Source organism: Cervus canadensis, chromosome 25, assembly GCF_019320065.1.
Source record: "Cervus canadensis isolate Bull #8, Minnesota chromosome 25, ASM1932006v1, whole genome shotgun sequence".
Classification (NCBI taxonomy): domain Eukaryota; kingdom Metazoa; phylum Chordata; class Mammalia; order Artiodactyla; family Cervidae; genus Cervus; species Cervus canadensis.
The window spans coordinates 30,173,683-30,189,393 of record NC_057410.1 but is presented as its reverse complement, the minus strand read 5'-3'; the positions used below and the strand labels follow the sequence as shown (position 1 = coordinate 30,189,393).

Genomic DNA, 15,711 nt, shown 5'->3' with positions numbered 1-15,711 from the left:
TCTCAGAGACTTCCCTCCATTAATGAAGTCAGTTATAAGAGAAGTACCCTGCCCCATGCACTGTGCAGCTGTATTTCCTGCAAAACATACTTGTTTGCTTCAGGTGATTCAAAAGGCAAGCTGACGTGAGGAGGGGGAGGGGAAACGGATGTTTAAATGGGGTGCTAACCGAGGTCCCTCCCCCTTTCCCCATGCCTATAGGAAATGAGGCCTGAGGCAGGTGACACACAGACAAACCAGAAAGTTTCAGAGCTAGGAGCAAGATCAGGCCAGAAAAGGAGAGGAAAATCTAAGGGCCGGCAGGGTGGGTGGGAATGGAAGAACCAAATTTTACAGAAAGTTCCCAGGCTCCTGACTAAAGAGGGGACTTCTCTGCACATAATTCAGAATCTAATTTGCACATCTTAGGAGAAAACCTATAGATACTACTATCCTTGCCCTTATTGCTCTCCCTCCAGTAATGTTCCCCAGCCCCCACAGGATCTCCCCAGGGCTTCCCTACTCTGAACTCTCTTCTCTGACCAAAACCCCTCCCTCCATAACACCTCCCCAGATATTTTTCTGTTGAAAACCTGGATCTTCTTCCTATGGTATTCTTCAGAGCCTGCTCCTCCCTTCCAAGATCCTAGCTCTATCCTTTGTCAACAACAGAAATCTGGTTGGATTCCACTTTGCATTCCCCGATACCTTGATATCTGTGTCTGGAGTGACAAACTCCTTCAGGCATTCAATGGGACCCATGAGAAATGGGCAGTGGGAGGAGAAAACCTGGAGGAAAGAAGACAAATGAGTCCAAGGACAGTGGCCAGCACCTTCAAACATAGGTGGAAACAAACAAAGCAAAACAGGTCCTCAGCTTAGATGAGAACTTAGCCAACTTTCTGTGTTACTTCCCTCCTACACATCCAGATTTCTTCAGCTCATCTATCCTCAGAGATCTTCCAGGACTTCTACTGGATTAAGCTCCTTTCTCCACAATGCTTACCAACCCTTTCCACAACTTCTCACACAAGCCCCACCCAGCACTTTATTCTGTTTATCCCGTGGCACCCCCAACCCCCACTCACCTCCCGAAGTCCCTCTTGGGCCATGGCCCTAAAACTGAGGATAACTCCAATGATGGTCATGCGCTTCAGCACATTATCAGCCCCTGAGGAGAAAGAAGAGCATGAGAGAAGAGAATGTGGGGAAATGGCAATGGTTTTGCTTCTTCAGACCCAGCTGAGGCCTCATAGCTCCAAAAACCCTTGTGGTCCACAGTGCTTTTCCCACAGTCCCTTCTCCCTTTAGGGGATGTGCTCACCTGTCAGCTGGGGCAGCAGAGAAGCCATCAAGTCCGCCTTGTTGAAGTTGGATCTGATCTGAACAAGTATATCCATATTTTCTACCACCAGCTTCTGCAGTCAGGACAGAGACATTAAGCAAGAAAAATGAGACCCATGGTATATCTCTCCAAAATCTCCTACTCCTACCCCACTTCCCTGGAGGCTGGACCTTCTTCCCGGGGCCTTGTATCCACAGTACCTTCAGCTCCACAATTTGCGAAGTCACATGCCACATCAGGTTTTCACTCAGGAACTTCATGCCATACGGGCCCAAGAGTTCAGCCAAGGCCCGCATCTCTGGAATGGAGTTACAGAGGCCCCAAGTAGGACCCAGGGCACTGATGCATTTGCACAATAGCTATAGGATAGTCTGAACATTTCTAATGTTTTTCAGCAAGGAAAGAAAATGGCAAGGAAGGGAAGTAGGGAGAAAATGTGGCCTGAAATCCTGCATTCCGGTGACAGGTCTGGCCTGCCTGTGGGACAGTTAACCTTCTACCCACTGGTACTCACACCAAGATGTACCACAAATGATATCTATTTACTTTTCATTCTTACAAGAATCTGGACTTTGCCAAGTCCCTTTACCTGGTATCTGGACTTTCCTCTTGCTGTACTAGCTGCACTAGCTTTATGAGATGTAAGACCATCTCTGAACCTCAGTTCCCTTCTCTGTAAAATGAAGAAATTAAAATCCACCCTGAATACCTCACAGAGTTGCTAGGAGAGCATAATCAACACACACCCCCATTATCCCAATTGTTTTTTCCTCTAAACCCTTCTTTCCTCCAGTCGGCTCCGTTACCTTATCCCTCCCTAACCAGCCTGCTTCTGGCCCTTTGTGAATTAACTAAAGCCTGGCTGGGAAATCCCATGTTAGAAACCTGAGGGACAAATTCAGACAGGAAAGAGCTCTAGCTTTGATCTCTGGCTATGGGCCATCCCAGCAGAGAAAACCATAAAGACCAGAAGTAACAAGAGATGAAGAAAGGAAAGGTGAGTTTAACCTAGTTAATAAGAGTTCAGAGGGAAAGGGAAGTTGAGGCCCCATACTCAAGGGTTTAAAGGCAGGACCAGTTGATTTCCACTTCTGCTGCTGCTGCTGCTACTAAATTGCTTGTCGTGTCCGACTGTGCGACCCCATAGACGGCAGCCCACCAGGCTTCCCCGTCCCTGGGATTCTCCAGACAAGAACACTGGAGTGGGTTGCCATTTCCTTCTCCAACACATGAAAGTGAAAAGTGAAAGTGAAGTCACTCAGTCGTGTCCGACTCTTAGCGACCCCATGGACTGCACTCTACCAGGTTTCTCCGTCCATGGGATTTTCCAGGTAAGAGTACTGGAGTGGGGTGCCATTGCCTTCTCCAATCTCCACCTCTACCACTGACAAAAGCAGTGGAGCTGGTCACAGCAGCTGACATGGAGTCTCATGTGGAATAAAATACTAGACATTTTTAGAGTCACCTATTTACAATAGGAACAACTGAGCTGAGAACTAGGAAAGGATTTCCTAATTGGTCACCTTAGATAATGCTAAAATGGCTGACAGGCAGATAGGCTGAACTACCCTTTCTGGAGAAAAGACACGCTGATCCACCAGTTTGGATCCACCTTACTCTAGTCCTCTCTAGGCTAGTAACCCTAGGGCATCCTTCTCTATCCATCTATCTATTTTTGGAGCAGCATTGCCCCATCACCATGGTAACCCTGGGAAATTGGGGTGGGGGTGGTAGAAGGGGAAATCAACATTACCTCCTGCTGCTCGTCAGTTGTCAGCAAGACCTAAAGCTGATTTTAGATGCTGCCTACAGCTTGTGGGAGGAGTTGATGAGAAGGGGACATCTGAAGCCTCCAGCAGGTAGAGAGTAGGGTCAGCTCACTGGTGGAGTCAGTGTGAGGGCAAGAAGAAGGCAGAGCTGGAGAATAGAGCCGTGTGCTCTGACCTCCATAACACCCCCTCCAAGGAAGGGGAAGAGTGGAGGGGGCAGCATCACTGAAACATCTCCTACCTGTCTCAGATCCCATGCGGGGTCCATGAGAGGAAGGAGGAAGCAGTTGGATAGTTCATGAATCAGTCAGTAAAACAAATCTATTAAAAAGGATCTGCACGGCTTCAAGCCCTCTTTAAAAAGAGAATATCTTCCCAATTCATTCATGACTCCTCATCTGCCTGCCTTGAGACACTAAAGCACGTCTATACACTGGGAAGCAGCACGACAAAGTGATGAAGCACCTGGGTTCTGGAATTTGACTGCCTTGAGATGAAATTCCAGTTCTACCATTTATGAATGTGCAAACTTAAGCTCCGTCACCTCTTGTGTCTCAGTGTCCTCATTTGTAAAATGGGGGTAATAACAACCTCAAGGCTGTTGTGAGGAGTGAAGGAGTTAACAAATGTGAACATCCAGAACCTAGCCCACACTAAACGTCATTGGTTATGTCATCATCATTATTAAATATCAGTTATCTAAAATGTATCCCTCAGGAAGAAGATGCCACGACATTGGATCACTGTTTAATAATTCCAAGCATCAGAATGTCCTTACATTTATCCTTTACCCTTCATCATATGTCCTACTCTCTACTCTTTGTAGAAATGGAAAATAACCATATACTACCCTTTGGAGAGTAAGTCCTTTCAATGACTTGAGTGCCCCTGCCTAGCTCTTAACTCCTTTCATCCTCTGTCTCCACCATCAACCCCCAAGCTACTTCCCAGTTCTGGGTCTCACTTGAAATCTCTCTCCTATTGTCCCTAAGATAGAGTCTAGCAGAGATCTAGAAGAGTATAGAATGAGGCTCGGGGAAGGTAGGAGAACATAGATGGGGTCCATCAGTTGGGATATTGTACCGAGGGGAAAGCTCGGCTCCTTGACAGGAGACCAGGCTCTGAGCTCACCAGAGACGTCAGAGAACTCCTCTGCGCTGAAATTCTGCTCCCCCTCTCTGGGGAGGCTGATGAAGGCCTGCATGGCTGGTGAGAGGATGATGGTCCCACTGCTTGCCTGTCTAAGCAGACTTTCTAGGTACCTACAGGGTTGGCCAAGAGAGTACAGAAGATGAGTGTTCAATCCCTTCCTCCTACCACCACCACTGGGCTCAGGAAGAGGAACTCCACGAAAGGCTGGGGTGGGGAGGAGAGACGGGCGTGGGGAGGAGAAGACAGTACAGCACTCTAATAAACATCCCAGGCTGTTGGCTCAAAAACAACTGGCAGTAACGTGATTCCGCTTTGCCTCTACTCTGTTGGACACTGGCTGTGCTATCAAATGTAATGGTGGACATGCCCCACCGCCTTTTCCAGCTATTGCACACCCCGCACTCTTGGTCTTTCTCTGTCAGGTAAGACAAGCCTAAGCTGACAAGACAAAAATTCCTACTAATTGGGCTCCTCCAAAATATACTTAGCTTCAACCTCCTCAATGAGAGTGTTAGACTAAGAGCTTAGGAGCCTGGAAGTGAGTCTCAAGTCAAACCTCCTGGGCAGAGAGAAGCCCAGTGAACACTTGTCATCCAGTCTCCAAATATCCCCTCCTGACCTCTGGGCAAACTGAGAAGGCTTCCAGCCAATGACAGCAGAGGGCTTGGTAACCCCTGTCACTCACCCAGGCACTAGCTCTAGGCCTAGGGCTTACAGAAGTCACAAGCTAACACGGGTAAGTCAAAACCAGCACTCAATGTGAGGGTTTTTCCCTTTTAATTTGAATTCACTGTCAAATTTTTTTAGGAGATTTTATATTAAAAATAATAATTTAGTGAGGCAGCAATCAGATGGTACTAAGTGGTGGCTGCCCCTTTAGAAGGGCATGCCCTTACTACTCAAAGTTCCCACCCAGCCCACAAGACCCATTTCCCTTACCTGCCAGGCCCATCTTGATATATGTATTGCAAACCCCGTCTCAGGCTTACCCTCCTTCTCAGGGGGTTCTTTGCAGCCTGACTCATACTAAGCTGATACTGGATTAAGAGCGCCACCCAGTGGCTTAGGGAGGTAGGAATCCAGCTCCTTTCCATCCTTAAAACCTCAAAGGAAGTATTGCTGATTCCTGCCCCCTCCAGTTTGGGGGAGGAGGCCCCTTTCCCTATGAAACTCCAATATTCTTGCCTGGAAAATTTCAGGGACAGAGGAGCCTGGCCATGGGGTGGCAAAGAGTTGGACATGACTGAGCATATGCATGCATGCCTAAGGACTACTAATAGTAGTCCACACATTAGGCTAGCCAGGGCACAGGAGTTACTAACTATAGTACTATTTGCTCAAGAGCTAGGGGAAAACCTTAGAGTCACATAATAATGATATGAAGAGATGAAAGTGAAGTAACATATTTTATGCCTCTGTTAGTATGACATATCATAAGTATACAATCACACTTGTATTTTTTAACAATTAAAAGGATTTTATTAATGAGAAAATAGAAGCTCTCCTGTTGGAAGATGAGGAGACAGTGCTCTGGAGAGAAGGTATGAGACAGAATGGTCTTCAGAGGGAGAAGCTGGATGAAAAGAGAAATAAGAGAACTTCAGAAAGAGGAAGAAAGATCATTTGAGATGAAAACAGTAAGAATCCAGAAAAGAAAGGTCAGGAACTGCAGATGAAGAGGAAAGGGGCCGGTCAATGGGTGTCACATGGAAGCTTGGAAAGAACCCTCATGGTGGAGAGAGGACATCTGAGTTTGCTCCAGCTTATAGCTCTAGTCCTTGGGCAGAAACAAGCCTCCGTTTGGGGGTCTATGACCCTAGGAGCTAAAATGACTGGTCCCGAGGTCCTACCCTGTAAAGGAAAAAGTGCTAATGAAAAGAGTAAGGCAGGGAGAGAGCATAAACAACACTGACCAGTTTGTGTAGAGAGTGGTGATAGTCTGCTCCCCACACGAGTCCAGTGGCTGCGTCTGCTGCAGAAGGGCGCTACGGATGACTCTGGACACATCTGCACCCAAAAACTGGGCCAGTGACTGTATGAAACTGATGTACGCTTTGACTCCTGCCAACAGCTCAGAAGGCCTGGCAATCTCCTGGGTTGTGGCATTGTAGCCAGCCAGCCACACAATGGCTCTGGGTAACAAAAACCATAATCACAGTCATAATGTCAAACATAGTAACAGTTATCACACTTATACTGTGTTCGAGGTGCTGCACTATGCTTTAACTACACACATCATCTCATGTAAACCTCACAGCAACCCAAAAAGGTAGGTACACTTATCATCCCCATTTCATGGTGAAGAAACTGAGACACAGAGAAGTTCAAGTCACAGAGCCAGGACTTGACGCCAATAACATTTGATTCTCAATCACCATGTTCTTCTGCCTCCTCTAGGGAAATTAGATCAGGCGGTAAAAGATCTAGGCTCCCAAATGTCATCTAACTGTATGAGCTCTCATAACCTCCTGTATTCTCAGGGCCAGCACTTGTCTTTTCTCCTTGAAAAGAATTAGTTCCAGTCACTGTCAGAAATGGAAAACCACACCCAGAAATCCTTAGACATGCAGTGCAATCCTGAGTGGCCATGGGATGCCAGGTGGAGAGAGAGTACACCTGGCTGGCACGCAGCTATAGCCAACCTTAGAGAAGGAAGAAGAACTGTTAACACTGTATTATTTCAGGGGCACATCAGCAACACCCCCTTCCCCTTGGACTCCCAGATCCTCCCAAAATACCTTCCCCGGGAACCTGAGAATTCAGTTAGAGTCAGTCCTCTTCCTTTAGACTTTCTTCCTTGTTAAAATGTAAACAGGGGGCTTCCCTGGTGATCCCGTGTTTAAGAACCCGCCTTGCAATGCAAGGAACACCAGTTCAATCCCTGGTCCGGGAAGATCCTACATGCCGCAGAGCGACAGGGCCTGTGTGCCACAACGAATGAGCTCTCACTCTTTAGCCATAACTACTGAAGACTGCATGCCTGGAGCCCGGGCTCCACAACTAGAGAAGCCACTGCAATAAGCCTTCACACCAGAACAAAGAGTAGACCCCACTTGCTCCAACTAGAGAAAGCCCACGCGTGGCAATGGAGACCAGAAATTAAATAAATAAATAACTATAAAAACAACCATGATAAAAAATGTAAACAGTAGGAGAAAAAGGAACATCAGACCTTGTCAACACAAGCTTTTGTCAGTCATCAGCACATCAATATGAATGAGTCCATCAGGTTCTCCCTAAAGCCACAGGTGTTTGGGAGTTTTGTTTGTTTTGCATTTTTGGAAAAATGTTTATGGGAGGGGAGGGGAGGAACAGGAGCACCTGCTTCCTGGATGAAAAGGAGAAGGAAAACCACTTGAGGGAAAATACTACAGAAAAGACAGACTGGATGCAAGCCCAATCTATTTTAGAGTTCTCATTGAGGCCAAATCTTTAGGCCAACTTCGGGGCTTCAGGAGCAAAGATGTCAATGAAGAAAGTATTAGAGCTGTTCAGGAAAAACTAAAATATCACACCCATGCTGCTCCAGGGCCTAGAAACCACTGCCAGTTTCCGAAGGTTTGCACATGATGATTATCAAATTGTCATCTTGACATTTTGTATGTGCCTGAGACACTTCCTTCCATATAGCTAAAGTGTCAGGTATGAAAACAAATTAATTTTACTATCACCAAGGCAAAAACCTAATTGAAAAAACAAGCCTGCCTCTCCTACAATCAAGGTCCAGACTCCTAACTATTCTCCCTACTCTGTCCTTGCCCCGCTAGGGCAGGGTGAACCTACTGAAATATTGAGTGAGATCGCGTTCCTGCTCTGCTCAAACCCTGCCAAGCCTCCCTGTCTCACTCAGAATCAAAGCCAAAGTCCTGCGGTGGCACAGAGGCAGGAACATTCTATCTGTCTACACTCCTCCAGCCTCTCTGACCTCACGTCCTACCAGCTTCCCCCCTGCTCGTACCGGTCTCCTCCATGTTCGCTGAACATACCAGGCATGCTCCCACCTCAGATCCTTCACACTTGCTGTTTCCTCTGCCTAGAATGTTCTTTGCACAGACAGTCACCCACTTAGCTTTCTCAATTCCTTCAGGGAGTTCATTCAAATGTCACTTTCTCAAGCAGGGCTGTCTTGGCCACCCTGTGTAAAATTCTACCACCACTGCCGCCACTATGCCCTTCCTATCACCTTCTCCTGCCTTTCTGGCACTTATCATTTTCTAATCTAATACTATATATCCTATGTTCTTATTTTGTTTATCTCTCCCATTAGAAGGAAACTTTATGCGGCCAGGAATCTTCATTTCTTTTGTATATTGCTGTATCTACAGCTTAGGGAACACTGCCAACACACAATAGATGTTCAATAAATACTTGTTGAATGAATGTGTAAATATACTAGTATACATATTGCAAAAAGAAACACAGAAGACTAGCAGATTATTCATAAAAAAGTCTTCCCCTCATTCTCTAATTTGCTGACTATAGCGCCCAATTTCAATACAAGGAATGTTCCTGCAAATTTAGGGGGCAACAGAACAAGAGGCAAAGTGGGGGGGGGGGAGGGAACTTATTTCATTGAGGCCTATATATGTCACTCAAGATTATCTTTAATGCTCTACCGATTCTTTATTACAGGTAATTCTCATAACAAGGTAAATACCATTATCCTTACTTTATAGAGTAGGAAATTGAGGCTCAAACAAGATAGATAACCTGCTCTGGTGTCTTAGCAAAGAGCATCACCACAGATCTGCTGACTGCAGAGGCCCCACTCACTCTACTAAACCAGTTCTGGTTGTTTATCAAAACAACCTAAAAAGGTTTGGGGTTCTCTTCATTTATTTGTTTTAAATAGAGATGCCTAGGACCTATGCCAGATTAGCTGCTTCAGAATGACCATCAAGATGGAGCTAATAGAACCCAACTTTGAGAATTACCATACTAAGCAAAGAGAAGACAAGGAAAGAGTGATACCTGTTGAATCTGGCCTCCAGATGGCTGCTGAGATACTCAGAAGGAAAGATGGTGTGTTCAAACACAGAGAAGCTCTGTACATGATTCATTGTCAGTGCCAACTCCGTCAAGTTTAGGTGTAGCTTGTCCATGCTGGGGAAAATTAAGAAAGTAAAATGAGCCTCATTACAGGTCTGGCCCTGCCTGCTAGTAGCTGGGGAGGATCTGTCAGGCCCATCACTCCTGGATCCCTTTCATCTTCTCAAAAAACTCATCCTAGAACAGTACACATTAATGCTGACTTCAAACACAAAGGAGAAAATTCACACTGAATGGCTTTTCCATGTCTGTCATTCCCCACCACCACTTCCGCTCCCTTTTGCTGGCATCACTTTCTCTCTTCCCTGCCCTCCCTTCCTTGAGATAGCGCTGGCTGGCCCTTCAGAGCCCAGGGCCTCACTTGGTGACAATGCTGCGGTTTTTCCGGTGGCTCTCCGCTCCTGGCTTGTCCCTCTCAGGCTCTCCTTTTCTGGGAGCCTGCCTCTGCTTCATGGTTTTCTTGTTCTTGGCCTTGCTGATGGTAGTGGCACAGTGCTTCGGAAGAAGCTTTAGAAACAAACACACATGAATGGAAAAATGAGATTCCTTCCTCAAACTGCGTAGTAATCCATCTGACAGTTATAAGTAGGTCCTTCCACTATGGCCTGTTCTTTGCTTGCTCTGCCTTTCTCTCTCTTTCCTTCCATGCATCTCTTTCTCTAGTGGGGGCTTACCTAGCATATGCTCACCTCTGTTAGTTTTCATTAAATATCCACCCATGTTTAGCTTCAGAGTTTCAAGATGGCAGTGTCCTTCAGGGACCAGATCACCAATTCCCCCATCCACTTCCTGAGAGAAAGTCTTTCCTAGTGGAAAAATTCTAGTAGAAACAATCTAAGAGCTCCACTCAGTTGTGCTTTCAGGGGTCTTCCAACCTAGGAAGATGGTTTGTTTTTTGCTAGTGTGGAACTACCATCTCACTTGCTATATTCCTTCACAGCCTGTCCCATGGATATGGAACATGGACAGACACCCACACTACCACAACCCTCCAGAGGCTCAGAGTTCACAATGTGGCCAGCACTCTTCCCACTTCTTTTTTTATACAATTTTATTTATTTATTTTTGACTGTGCTGGGTCTTTGTTGCTGCACAGGCTCTTCTCTAGTTGTGGGGAGTGAGGGCTGCTCTCTAGTTGTGGTGCTCGGGCTTCTCATTGTGGCGGCTTCTCTTGTTGCCGAGCACAGGCTCTGGAGCACTCAGGCTCCAGTAGTTGTAGGGCGTGGGCTCAGTAATGGTGGCTCCCGGGCTCTAGAGCACAGGCTCAATAGATGTGGTGCATGGGCTTAGCTGCTCTGAGGCATGTGGGATCTTGCCAGACCAGGGATTGAACCCATGTCTCCTGCATTGGCGGGTGGATTCTTTGCCACTGAGCCACCAGGGAAGCCCCCACTTCTTTTTTTAAAAAATAAGATACTGCTTTTCCGGTAGGCGGCCTGAGCTGACCCCTAACAATGGCGTGCTATTCGCTTGACCCAGAAAACCCCACAAAATCATGCAAATCAAGAGGTTCAAATCTTCGTGTTCACTTTAAGAACACTCGTGAAACTGCCCAGGCCATAAAGGGTATGCATATCCGAAAAGCCACCAAGTATCTGAAGGATGTCACTTTAAAGAAGCAATGTGTGCCATTCTGTCGTTACAACGATGGAGTTGGTAGGTGTGCACAGGCCAAACAGTGGGGCTGGATGCAGGGTCGGTGGCCCAAAAAGAGTGCTGAATTTTTACTACACATGCTCAAAAATGCAGAGAGTAATGCTGAACTTAAGGGCTTAGATGGAGATTCTCTGGTCATTGAGCACATCCAAGTGAACAAAGCCCCCAAGATGCAGCGCAGGACTTACAGAGCTCACGGTCGGATCAACCACTACATGAGCTCTCCCTGCCACATTGAGATGATCCTTACTGAAAAAGAACAGATTGTTCCTAAACCAGAAGAGGAGGTTGCACAGAAGAAAAAAATATCCCAGAAGAAACTGAAGAAGCCAAAACTTATGGCCCGGGAATAAATGTCACAGAAAATAAATGCAAATAAAAGTGTTGGTTGTCTTACAAAAAAAAAAATTAGATACTATATTTCTTGTTACTTAAACATCAATCCTGCATCGCTTCTCTTTAACAAGATACCCCCATTAGCCATACAGAAAATATAAGATAGAATTATATATTCAGATCTCTCCTTCAAGATAATCACTCTGGAATTCTCTCCACTTAGTCCAGTGACACTGACTATGTGCAGAGAAAGACTGGAAACTCCTCATTTGGAATTACTCTTACAATAGGATAATAGCCAGGAGTAAGCTGGTCTTCTTACTTTATAGTCACAATTGGGTTTTTTTAAAGTTCAAGTTCCTACTATTTCCAAAAAAATCAGGTCTACCTTGATGGGCAAAGATGTGTCAACCTTGAAATTATGCAAAAGGGTCTGTGGGTAGATTCTGAAAGTAATTCCAAAAAATGTAACTCCAATAGTAATGCAACATCATTAATTATTTATTCAAAATGACAAAAAAAAAACAAAATGACATCTTTGGAGGGGCCAATATTCATTTGCGAAAGTTTTGTTGTGTGTGAAAATAATACTCACATTATGTTTTAGTCAACCCTGACCCAGCACTAAGCAAATATCTTTAACTGTGTGCTTTTGCATATATAGTAGGTATTCAAGTTGAGTGATGAATATACCCATAATTGTACTTGTTTACCTATCTTCTTTGCATTAATTATTTAAATGTCTTTCAAACATGTATTTGTACTCCTTTTTCCCTTAAACTGGAACATTCCCCAAGGGCCAGAATTGTGTACCTTTCCATCCCAAAACCCCAGCACAGGCCTTAGTGCCCAATAAATACCAAATAATAGAGCAGCTAACATCTATTGAGAATTACATACCAAATATTTAACATACTCTATTTCATTTCATCTTAATGCTATTTCTACTAAGAAACTATTTTTATCCACATTTTACATATGAGAAAATGAGAAGGTTAAGTAATAATATAACTGGGCATATGCACACACACACACACACACAAACCCTGACTTCCCTCCTACCAAAGTTGCTACAAAGCCTGACTCAAACCCAGAAAGCCTGGGTAGTCTAGGAAACCTGAAGGACTCCAGGGCAACAGCAGAACGAGTCCCTCATTTTCAAATGTTCTATAAATTTAGGTTGAGCTAATCATGACCAGGTGCTATGAGTCAGTCAAGGGAGGGGAGGGGAAAACAACAGACAAAGACATAAAAGCAACCCAGAGGATAAACACAGAGGAGGTGCCTGAAAGTGTTCAGATAGCTACAGATTAGGGTGCAGATGGGCAGAACAGTGAGACAAGACAGGTGATCTGGGGGCCGCTGTTCTAAGTATGTGTACACAGGGCAGAGAGAGGAGGAGAAGTAAATGAGAAAGTTAACTCATCTCTTGAAACTCTTCAGATGAAAGACCAGATTTTGTTGAAGTGCAACTGTTCAAATAAGGGTATTTTTAGACACTTCTATCAAGTCCCAAGGGAGTAAAGACTAAAGGGATGACATTAAGAAAAGGAGCCTGCCATAAACTCACGCATACAAAAGCCCTAGCCCTACCTGAAAGGCTCAGAGAACTTGGTGTTTGAGAAGAAGACAGAGGCAGATAGAGCGGAAGGCACGGCGGAGCAGCAGAGGGGAGACTGAAACAGAGGTGGCTGAACCCACCTGCTCACTCAGGTTCCGCTGCTCAGCACAGATCTCCAGGACACAGTTGCTAGTCTGCTTGGCCAGCTCTTCCAGGAAGGAGTTGCAATGATGAAGGCCGTGGTTCTTCAAGTGAGGGTACTGTGGCAAAGAGGACCCAAGGAAGAAAGTGTCATCACCAAGACAGCCATGTCTTCCACATAATACTGTTCTGACCCCAGCCGGAGCCACCCACTTCTACAGAAGAAGAAAATGAGACCCAGAGAGAGGACACACTGCACATAAAGCTGAGACATTTAGGGACTTGCACCAGATAATCTATGGGGCCAAAAGATACCCAGGTATCAATGGGTACCCTTCCTGGGGCCAAAATCAATCCCTGAAATTGTGTTTTGAGGGAATAATAATGAGACGTGGTTAGAGAGATGACAGGGTTTGGAGCTCAGGACACTCACCTCCTCTGGGCACATCTCATGCGTGCAGTGGACAAAGTGAGCACAGATCAGGGGGAAAGCAATGGCATAACGGAACATGGCAGGTTCCTCCAGGGTCACAGCAAACATCTTCTCGAAGGTACGGAGATGAAAGCTATGGAACGGACAAGGAGACTCAGAACCAGGGTTTAGGAGCTAGTTCCTCTGAGGTGGAGAGAATATTGAGTCTTTCGACAGAAGTTTTTTAAAACTTTTTGCTTTGTATTGGTGTATAGCCAATTAACAATGTTGTGACAGTTTCAGGTGGACAGCAAAGAGACTCAGCCATACATATACATGTATCCATTCACCCCCAAACTCCCCTCCCTAAACAAATATTTATTGATATTCATCCCTCCCTCTTTAAATTCCCTACTCTTAAAGTAGAGAGAAAACCAAGAAACTCAACCCTTTCAGTCTTTTTTTTTTTAACTGGATCCCAGGGCAGGTTAGTGATGTCTCCTTCCCTTTTCTTGTACAAAATTGCTATTTCTTCCCAAGAACCTCTGCATGATTTCGGCCCTGATTTAGAAGTCTCTCAATACTACTAATTCACATCCCTCCCAAAATTTGACACTCAGGCTCCAGAAAACTTTCTCATTAATTCCATGAGACTGATCTTTCCTCAATCCTGTATCCTTTCAGCGGCATGCACATTTGCCATTATTATGTCCTTTTCACATGTGGGTATTATATGTTCCTAACCATGCAGAATGCAGACAGCAGAGCCAACATACTGTATTGTATGTTTGATTCCTCAAAGGGTAGAGTTACGCACAACAGTGGTCACTGAGTAAAGGCCGAATGATACCTAAGTAAGACAAACTTATGTGCATTCTCTAAAGGCCCTGTTCCCCAGCCCTCCCAATTATTTTCAGTCATCTCCACTAAATTTCCACCTTTTCCATGTCTCTTTTAAATCACAAGGTCCAAAAAAAAAAAAAGATGCTAAAGAAGTTTCCAAAGATAACAGTGAAGAACAGACAATTGATGAATTATCCCAGAGAAAGCAAGACTGTGTGAAGTCCAACTGGCTTTCCTAAAGAAAGCCAGCACAAAAGGGAATCAGCTTCAAACTCCTACCACTTGATAAGAGCTGGAATGAAGAAACTGTGGAGTTATAGCATCTGCCTCTAAGGAGATCTCAAAGAAAACAAGTCTTCCCAGTGTCTGGGGGAATTAGATTGCTCCACAGAGGCCAGGCAAGAGATTAGGTCAACTGATAAAGAGCTCAGGACATACCAGAAAGTAGATAAATCAGAAGTTTCCACCAGCATATTCTCTACTGAGTCCAGCATTCGGGAGTGAAAGACAATGAGGTTCATCACCTTGGCTAAGTCTGGGTTCTCATGCAAGTGCAGGGGAGCCTTAGCCACACTGGTATATGCCTATGGTTGGAGGTGGGAAAAGGGGGGAGAAAACAAGATAAATGAAAAAGACTCCCCAGTCTTGGAACTACAGTTTGACTGGGATTTGTCCCATCCAATCAGCAGTTTTTATTCCATACAGCAGAACTTTGGAGTTAAAAAGAGGAGGAAGGGGAGCTTCCTGGTGGTTCAGTGACTCAGTGGTAACGAAGTCATCTGCCAATACAGGAGACACAGGTTTGATGCCTGGCCTGGGAAGATCCCACATGCCGCACATGGAACAACTAAGCCCATGCGCCACAATTATTGAGCCTGTGCTCTAGAGCCTGGGAACCACAACTACTGAAGCCCACGTGCCCAAGAACCCGTGCTCTGCAACAAGCGAAGCCACTGCAATGAGAAGCCCACACACCACAACTAGAGAAAAACCCATCCAGCAATGAAGATCCAACACAGCCAAAAAATAAAATAAATAAAATTCTAAAGAAGAGAGGGAGGGGATTGTGAGGGAGGAAAAACCTTGAGAATGGGGGACCATTAGCAGAAACAGACCTACCTGTAGACGGAACCAGTCCAGTCTCAATCCAGAAAATTCAAATTTCTCCCCATTATCAACTGCAAGAAAAACAGAAGTTTAAAAGGAAACAATAAAACAGCACCTCTATCCAATTGCATGGAATGGTAGGTTCTCTTCAAAGTCATCTTGGCTACTCCCTGGCTCAAGAGACCCATATTTCTAGAGAAAAAAATGTTCGCCTTCACTCTTTCTCCCCCACTTCCCTCCAGTTACCTTGTTTGAGATTCAGAGAGGAGAGAGTACTGACGAATGAGGACATTATGATGGACTCCTCCTCAGGACACACAGACAGGTTCTAAAAAAGAAGGTGGAGTCAAGGGGGCATAAG

The 15,711-nt window shown here is 45.2% G+C and overlaps 1 protein-coding gene across 2 annotated transcripts in view; it reads right to left on the bottom strand.

Moving 5' to 3' along the window:
• NCKAP1L (NCK associated protein 1 like) overlaps window positions 1–15,711 on the bottom strand; it is a 46,665-nt gene that overhangs the window by 12,977 nt on the left and 17,977 nt on the right. For both annotated transcript variants that reach the window (XM_043446910.1, XM_043446911.1), the window contains exons 14-26: window positions 15,597–15,678; window positions 15,363–15,421; window positions 14,682–14,827; window positions 13,422–13,554; window positions 12,988–13,107; window positions 9,656–9,801; window positions 9,217–9,348; window positions 6,159–6,377; window positions 4,225–4,355; window positions 1,525–1,622; window positions 1,304–1,397; window positions 1,068–1,150; window positions 688–768 (exon numbers count right to left, since the gene is read on the bottom strand). In XM_043446910.1, coding sequence (XP_043302845.1) covers window positions 688–768; window positions 1,068–1,150; window positions 1,304–1,397; window positions 1,525–1,622; window positions 4,225–4,355; window positions 6,159–6,377; window positions 9,217–9,348; window positions 9,656–9,801; window positions 12,988–13,107; window positions 13,422–13,554; window positions 14,682–14,827; window positions 15,363–15,421; window positions 15,597–15,678 — 1,524 coding nt within the window. The remainder of the gene's footprint in view (window positions 1–687; window positions 769–1,067; window positions 1,151–1,303; window positions 1,398–1,524; window positions 1,623–4,224; window positions 4,356–6,158; window positions 6,378–9,216; window positions 9,349–9,655; window positions 9,802–12,987; window positions 13,108–13,421; window positions 13,555–14,681; window positions 14,828–15,362; window positions 15,422–15,596; window positions 15,679–15,711) is intronic.